Source organism: Alligator sinensis, unplaced genomic scaffold, assembly GCF_000455745.1.
Source record: "Alligator sinensis unplaced genomic scaffold, ASM45574v1 scaffold1097_1, whole genome shotgun sequence".
Classification (NCBI taxonomy): Eukaryota; Metazoa; Chordata; order Crocodylia; family Alligatoridae; genus Alligator; species Alligator sinensis.
In genome coordinates this window covers 1,962,413-1,971,065 of record NW_005841950.1, presented here as the reverse complement: position 1 = coordinate 1,971,065, position 8,653 = coordinate 1,962,413, and the positions used below count along the sequence as shown (strand labels likewise).

The 8,653-nt window shown below is 40.5% G+C and overlaps 1 protein-coding gene across 1 annotated transcript in view; it reads right to left on the bottom strand.

Annotated features, from left to right (window-relative positions):
- Positions 1–8,653, bottom strand: part of TERB2 (telomere repeat binding bouquet formation protein 2) — an 11,144-nt gene continuing 2,491 nt past the window's right edge. Inside the window, exons 3-7 of the mRNA XM_006020268.1 lie at positions 5,282–5,421; positions 3,481–3,542; positions 2,672–2,757; positions 1,766–1,854; positions 1–403 (exon numbers count right to left, since the gene is read on the bottom strand). Coding sequence (XP_006020330.1) covers positions 258–403; positions 1,766–1,854; positions 2,672–2,757; positions 3,481–3,542; positions 5,282–5,421 — 523 coding nt within the window. The 3' untranslated portion in view covers positions 1–257. The remainder of the gene's footprint in view (positions 404–1,765; positions 1,855–2,671; positions 2,758–3,480; positions 3,543–5,281; positions 5,422–8,653) is intronic.

Sequence of the window (8,653 nt, the reverse complement as noted above, 5' to 3'; positions counted from 1 at the left end):
ATCAACATAAATAAACTAGCCTGGGTTAGCTGGAAAATGCCAAAAGAAATAGAAATTCAAGTTAGAATTCACAGCCCTCCACCTTCAATTCCCAAACTAACAAAATGTTAAGTGTCATTTCAGTGAAATTCAGAGTAATCAATCAACAGAGAGAAAAAAAGTAGGCATTTAAAACACTAAAGATGATGTCAACCAGAATGGACACATATTTGGTAATATTGTTGACAACCCAAAATCCCATTTTTTATCTCTGTCATTTATAATTTTCTTTTCAATTTATTTTTCACATCAGAGAAAATATTAATTTCATCCTGAACCCAATAGGCCACATAACCTGAAGTGCCTGGAATGAAATCGCGTAGTTCCCCAACATACTTCCTCATCTCACTAGCAGGGACATGACCTGCAAAATGAAAATATATATGTAGCTATAAACAGCATAGAAACTGTGGAGTTAGTGTTAGTTACTGGACTTTCTAGAGCAGTGATTCTCAACCAGGGTGACGCTGCTGCACCCTGCAGTGTCATTAGATTCTTAAGGGGTTGTCGTGCAATGTTAGCACTGTTAAGAGTGCAAACACTTATACATGATTCACAACATAAACCCAGAGATTTCCAATAGGAATCCATCGTGTCAAAAACATTCTGACTCGTGGTCTTTCCGAGTGCTCCACAACAATAGAATTGCTCTATTATTTTTCCGTAGTTGAGAAATGAGTGAAAGCAAACAAATTACCATATTTTCGTGCATATATCCTGCAGGGTATACATAATTTTACAAAAAAAAATGGATGGGTGTGGGCTATACCGGGGTGCAGGCTATCCACAGACTTTTTCCCCCTGCAGGGCCAGGGCTGGGGTCGGCCGGGCTGCGCTGCACCCAGGCAGGCCAGGCTGCACTGCCGCGGGGGCCGGGGCCGGCTGCGCCGCCTTCCCACTGTGCCCGGGCAGGCTGGGCTGCGCCACCACTGCCAGGGCGGGCCGGGCTGCGCCGCCTCTCCATGTATACGCCGCCACAGGGAATACATGGGTGTGGCGTATACATGGATTTATTTACAAAAATACAATTTTCCGCGGGTTATACGTGGGTGCGGCTTCTACCTGTGGGTGGGGTATATGCGTGAAAATACGGTACGTTTTCTGAAGGGGGTCTTGAGTCTAACAAGGGATGCCTTGAGTCTAAAAAGGTTGAGAACCACTGCTCTAGAACATGAGGCAAAATATACTATATTAAAACTTGCAGACATTGACAGCATCAAACACAGAAATGCCTGGTATGAAATTACACTTTCCCATTTGAGATAAAACTGCTCAATTGTATTAAACATCATCTCATGAGTTGCACAGAGGGATGGTTTACTTGGAAATATGTGAAACTCCCAGTGCCCTAGAGAAAAGTGAGCACCTCTCAGGTCTTCTTTTAGTGAAGTACTTCAGTTTGTGCTTGAGTGTTTGGCTATAGCAGGGCCTTAATAGCATCCAGACAAGCGCTCAAGCCCCACTCTATACCAGGAGTGGCCAACCTGTGGCACGTGTGCCAAAAGTGGCATGTATGGTCCCTGTGCATGGCTTGTGGCATATCAAGGAAGGAACAGGCAACACAGTGGCTGAATAAGCAGGGAGCAGAAAGCAGTGCAATAAACTGGGCAGGGAGCACAGGACAGAGCAGAGTGGCCAATCAGGCAAGGTAAGGGTGGGCAGGGGGTTTAATTTATGGCACATCTGCCAAAAAGGTTGGTCTCCACTGCCCTATCCTGATCATTACCTGTCACCATGTTGTTCACTGGGTAGTCTTGAAGTGGATAGCATGATAGCTTCTCTCCTGCTGGCTTTTTTGAGACTGGTTTTTCTTTACTGTTATATTTAAAAAAAAAATGTTTGTCTTTTTTTTCCTTGCGTTTTATGCTTTGGAAAGCATACTTTTAGGAATGGGCTCTGCCCACAAGGTCAGCTATTCACAGCTTTTTCAGGGTTTTTTTCTATTCAGTTGCCAATCTACAGCCCAGGCTGATGACCTAAACTTCATAGCATGATCTTCTGGCTTGGTGGGATTCAATCACCAATCACTAGTGCAATCACTAGACTCCCACCAACCACTCTTCTTCAGACATAGGAAGTCTCTCCAACAGACTCTAAAAGAACAGCAGAGACTTCCTATGCTTGAAGAAGGGTGATTGCACCCAAAAGCTTGCAAATAATTTTTTTCCAACTACTCAGTTAGTGTAATAAAAGATATTACGTCTACCCGAAGAACCTTGTATGCTAAACTGGAAATTCTACAGCAATTTCTATTAGACACATGTTGTCTAATGTATTAAATAATTGCAAATAGCCTCCTTTGTTTTATTCATTTTACATTAGTCAGGCTCTGGATCTTCAGTTTTCATTGTACTTGTTTTGAACAACAGACACTTGCACTGCAGACACTGACAGCTTCAGCAGAGGGACAGACATATTGGGAGAAAAAGTAGAATACAGTTTAAGGTCCTGATAAAAAACACATTAATTGGATGCTTCTCCTAACATGATCAATGGTAAAATCATTAACATTGGCATGTAAATAGTGACCCTTGGAATCCAGAGTCAACAGCTCTTTGATATTGTATGTGCCATGTGTGCAAGTGCTGAAAACCAGGATTAAGCCATCCAGCAGTGAAAATAAAGGGAATACCTTCTAGTCAGGTCTTGTTTGCCCCTTATTCTTTGCTCCTCCTCTTCCCCGACAGTTTTTATCTCAGCTGGTGTCAATATTTCAAGCTGTGGAATAGCAAGGAAAATTTTAATTAATTAAATGATTTAATGTAGCTGATTAGCGAACAGCACTGTCTGTCTTGATGCAGTTTGTTAAGGAAGCAAAGGAAAGTGCTTCTAATAATCAGCATTTTAAATATTTCTGACTGTCACCAGTCTTCTGAGAGGATCAACATCAGTGGACCTTTCCCAAGGAAGTTCAGCTGATCCTCACTCACCACCATCACTAGACTCACAGACTCTCACCAACATGACCATTATAGCTAAGCTCACAGTTGTGCTACTTCTGGACTACCCCCTCCAAACTATTACACAGTGTGCTGCATCTCAGGGCTACATATGAGAATGATATCACTCTGAAAGAGAAACAAGCCACCTCAAATGATGTCTCTGGTAAGAGGCAGCAGGAGCTTCAGAGCAAACCACTGTGTCACCCAAAGTAAACAAGCACTGCAATCACAGACAGGATGAAGGTTACTTCCCTAAATCCATTTTTGCAGAAGTTCTACCCATTTGTTCCTCTACATGCCATGCTCTCAAAGGGGCATATGCAGTAGGCAAAAAGCAGAAGCACACAGCTTGATTTTGATAATGTGATAAGCAAGGCAGGCAGCATTTTCACCCCAGAGCTCTAAGGGAAATACTGGGCAAAAAGCCTGGCTTCGCTGAAGTCATAGTGACTTTACCACTGTTTTCAGTAAGGCAAGATTGCATTTAGTACTGTCTTACCTGTTCTATCTGGGAATTATTCATCTGTTCCCATATAAAACTACCAATTTTTCTTTTAATTTCTGGAATGAAAAGAAAGATCATATCAAAAGCATAATAGTATGGTGCAACCTATACAACAAAAACAAATCAGTCCCTTAACAGAGATGGCCTTTTCTAAAGTTTCAAGTCATATGATGATAGGATGCATAAAAAAAATTCTGACTGAGGACTTGCAAAGGGAACTAAAGAGAGTTAACAGGGGTAATCTTTCCAGAAATCTTTGCTAAGTAGGAACAAAAATTAAAAAAAAAGATTAATAGTGTGGAGATCAACCTGATGAATACCTGGTCACAGTTCACCTTCTTGACCTCATTCAGCCTGTTCCTAACAACTCACTTATGAGATCTGATGGAACAAGGAGAGGCAATATATAAATGGAAAGCCCACAGTGTTAGGAGTATGGGTCAATATGCATCCAGGCCTTAGACATGGGTCTACAACACCACTGAAATTAAGCACCTTAAAATGAGCACCCAAAAATCAGTGTTTCTGAAATCTGACTCCACACACAAAAACTAGCAAGATAGTATTTAACAGCCAACCATGTCCTGGTGAAATTTTTTAAATGAGAAGAGAACAAATGAAGAACAGTGACGAAGTAGCTGAGGACATCTCCTCTGGATCATAAGGAAAGCAGGAGAGCAAGAAAATTCATAATGGATCAACTCTCAATACGCAAGGAATTGCTGTTCCAAACACAGGGGCAACTTCAAGTACCCACTCATTTGTTAAGCAAGAAACAGTTACCCTTCTCTGAGCAAACAATACTTGTGTGATAGCTAATCACATCATAGAAAGTAGGACTGGAAAATACCTCAGAAATCATCTAGTCCAACTCCCTGCTCAAGGCAGGATCATCTCTACCTACACTACCCCAGCCAAGTGCTTGTCTGGCCTGCACTTCAAAACTTCCAGTGATAGGGATTCCACAGCCTCCCCAGGTGACCTGTTTCTATGCTTAGCCACCTGCATAATTAGATAGCTCTTCCTAACATCCAACCTAAGTTTCCCTTGTTGCAAGTTAAATGCGTTACTTCTTGTCCTGTCCTCTGTGAATTCCACAGGTTGTGGAATTTTCATCCTTGAAGGTTTTTAAGATGCAGCTAGACAAAGTCTTGGCTGGGATGATCTAGTTGAGGATAGTCCTGCTTTAAGCAGGGGGTTGGACTAGATGACCTCCTGAGATCCCTTCCAACCTTAATTTGCTATGATTTTATGATTCTAACAGTTAATCACCATTCTTTTTATAACAATCCTTATTTTGTATTTTGAAAATTCCTGGTCAAACCTGCCCTTGTCTTCAAGGAGCCTGGAGGAAGAAGGGTAATTAGTTGTATTAGTCTGAAGTCAGGCAGGAGGCAGGGCAGATTAGCACCTGTAGACTAACTTGTTAAAAAATTCATAAGCTATTGTAGGCATCAGCCTAATTAGTCAGGTGCTATGAATTAATTTCAATAGGGACCTTAAGGGAGATCACTAGAAAGCAGCATTTACATCAGCTTCTTCTATAGTCAAAACTACTTCACACTGCTTACCCTTGGACAGCACCAAGTAAAACAATAAGCACTGCTGATAGCACTTAGCTCCCATCCTCCTGCACTGCAGAACTGTGGGAAGCTAATCATAGGATTGCTCTTTATTGCTCCCAGGGCACCTGAGCAGAGGCACCCCAGATGATGGACCTCCATGTTTCCATGCTTCCACAGTGGTTTAAAACAATGTGGAAATTGTGCATGCACATTTCTGTATTTTCTCTAACCTTCTTGCAAGCAGGCAGGAGGAAGGATGAAGTGACCTAAAAGCACTGTCTGCTTCATTTCAGAGCTGGCATTTGAAGAGAGATAACAGGAGTGAAATACAGTCGCTTTCCCTTCAATATAATCATGGCTCTCGTGAATTCTAGAGGAGAAAGATAAAATGCGTTTATAAAAGCAAACATGGAAAAAAACTCAAAACCCTGAATGTCTGAATGATCAGTTTACCCTGGAGGATGACATGCCTGGCTTGGATAGAATATTTTGAACAAGCAAGGGTTTGAAAGGATATTGAAATTAAATTAAACATCTTTAACACTGTTAAAATCCAGTGGGAATGTTTTCAGCATGTAAGTATTCAGCTTCTAAAGGTGAGCAGAGAATTTTCATAGATGCACAAAACATTTACAAATCCAAAAATCACGAACAGACTATTTAATATGTTGAAATTGAAATTATAGATATATTTTAAGACAAATTACTTGAAAGATGTTTTATTTTCTTTCATTACCTGTCAAGATCTGAATTCAGGGTTCTGTTTTCTCTATGAGAACTAAACCACCTAGATGACAGTTAAACCACATAGAACTCTGCTAGATAGCTGATAATTGTGATAGTTTATCAGGTGTTGTAGGAAAATCATGAACTCCTTACAACTTCACATCATAGGGAATGGTAAACTTCCATTATTTTTAGCACCAAAACACGAGATGAGAAGAGTGTTAATCCGTGTGTTATTGTGTGAATGATAACTGTTATTTCATATATGGGATTCTACCAAAACTCCAGACTTAGTCCCAACATCATTCTAAAGCATGAGGTAAAGCACTGGGAGATCAGATACAAGTTCACATTTATGCACTAATTGTCATAGTTATGCAACTTGCCAAAGAAATGGCACCTGTCCTTTGAAGAGAAGTTAATATACTTAAAATGTTTCAAAGCCATCACATTCACATGACAACCTGCACATAACACATTTGATGATCAGCATAGGGACAGCCCCATACTCATAAAGGTTCTGTGGCTGCCATAATATCATCAGAACACACTCAGCAGATTCACATCAGACCTGGAGCTCATGACTGCAGTCTGGTTGGGTGTCCTAAAAACTAAGCAGATAAAGATCAGGCTTAGGTTTTTAGGAAATAACTTGAATTATCCTCCTGAACCCTTTTATCTGGAGAACTTGGTGGATATTGCTTAAGTAAGTAGATCCAACATCCTCAGTGTATATCATGGGTAATATATATTTACCTGATACTAATTTAACATAAATAGTCACTTAATGATGGGATAGTTTCCCTCATTTCTAAGCTTTGCAGTTATCCTTCCAAAATACTGTCAAGTCTCCTTTTGTTTTCTATGCATTGTTCAATTCCTTTAGTAATAATTTGGCAAACTGAAAATAAAATGTATTTCCTTCACAAATCAGCCTTTTTATCTCTAGCAAGCTATGTTCTCGTTTCTCTTATTTTGCTTTAAGAAGTGAATTTGCTATGCCTGTTTTGTCTCCTTCCTAGTTGCGCTGTAGCGTAAGGAATGAGATCAGCAAAAATACCAGAACACGAGGTTGTTGTTTGACTACCACAAAGCCAGCAGGGAGAGTATATGAGACCCAAGATTTCACTTCACAGCAGAATCAAAGTTGGCTTTGGAAACTAAACACACACAGGTTTAAATATGTGACTTGTTGTGAACAAAACCCTGCTCTACACAGAATTTTATACCAAGGGTCAGTTAAATGTGTGTTTTGTTTTGACCTAAATAGTTACATCACTGTAACCCTGAATGTGGATGCAGTTGCATCAGTACATCACTATGTTTTATTCCCCTTCCTGTATAGGAATAAGCAATATCAGTACAAGCACTTTTAACAGTAGAAATCTGTCTAAACTAAGGGGGTTGTATTGCTTTACTTTGATAGTACTGTTAAAGCTGCACAACTTTTGTATGAGAGGAAAAAGCCTGATATGTTTTTACAAACAATTACATATCCTCTCCAACACAGCTGAGCTACTGCTTATTGTGAAGGTGATTTTTTTCAAAAGAGCCCAGAATTAACCTATTTGTGTTCCCCACTGAAATAAATATCTCTCATTGATTTCAATGGGAAATTGAAATAAATGGGATTGATTGAAGTGGGAAATTAATTCAATGGGATTGATTGAAATGGGAAATTAAAATAAATAAATCTCTCATTGATTTCAATGGGAACAGAAGGTGCAGCTACACATGCAAATTGAAGGCACATTAGCCATTTTTAGGATGCATTAAGGGTGCGGGTCTACGTGTGTGTGCCATTAATGCGCCTTAAAAATGGTGATTATAGGCTATTCATGCCTAAATTTGATACCTGCAGCAGGTATCAAATTTATGCACAAATAGCTAAAGCACAACATTCAGAAAAGGATCAATGCCAACAAGCCCAAAAAAACATCAGGTTGGACACCTCTCAGTGGATGAAACCCTAACCTTGACCGCTACATTGACTGCTTCAGGGAAAGAATGAACAATGAAATAATCAGCAACACGCGCCACCACAACAACCTCTCTCCACCAGAGAAAAAGGCCATAGAATCTCTAAGTTCCGACCACCAAATAGTAATAAAACCAGCAGATAAAGGAGGAGCCATAGTCATCCTAAACCGTGAGGATTACATAAAGGAAGCCAAGAGACAGCTCTCTGACACCACCTACTACAAAGAACTACAAGAAGATCCTACTCCCCTTTTCACCAAAAAACTCAACAATACCATCAAATCATTTCCACCAAGATTACAAGAAAAACTACAGACCTTGATCCCCCCGCTACCTAACCCAGGGACTTTTTACATCCTCCCTAAAATCCACAAACAAGGGAACCGTGGCAGAACTATCATATCCAACCATGGGACCCTAACTGAGGAAATATCAGGTTTTGTTGAATCCATCCTAAAACCGCTTGTCACCCACAGAGCAAGTTTTGTCCAAGACACCACAGACTTGCTACGGAAACTTAAAAACATAGACCACCTTCCCAGCAACAGACTCCTAGCCACCATGGACGTTACCACCCTATACACCAACATCCCACACCAGGATGGCATCCATGCCTGCCTTACATATCTACAGGAACAAGATTACAACCCAGAATACAGACCCAAAGATATCACTGAGCTTATACACTTCATCCTCACACACAACAATTTCACTTTTAATAATCAACACTTCCTCCAGATGATGGGAACAGCTATGGGCACTAAAATGGCCCCACAGTATGCCAACCTTTTTATGAGCCACCTGGAAGAAGACTTCCTCAAGAACTGCACCATCAAACCCTTGCTGTACTTACGATATATCGATGACATCTTCATCATTTGGAGTGAGAACCTGCA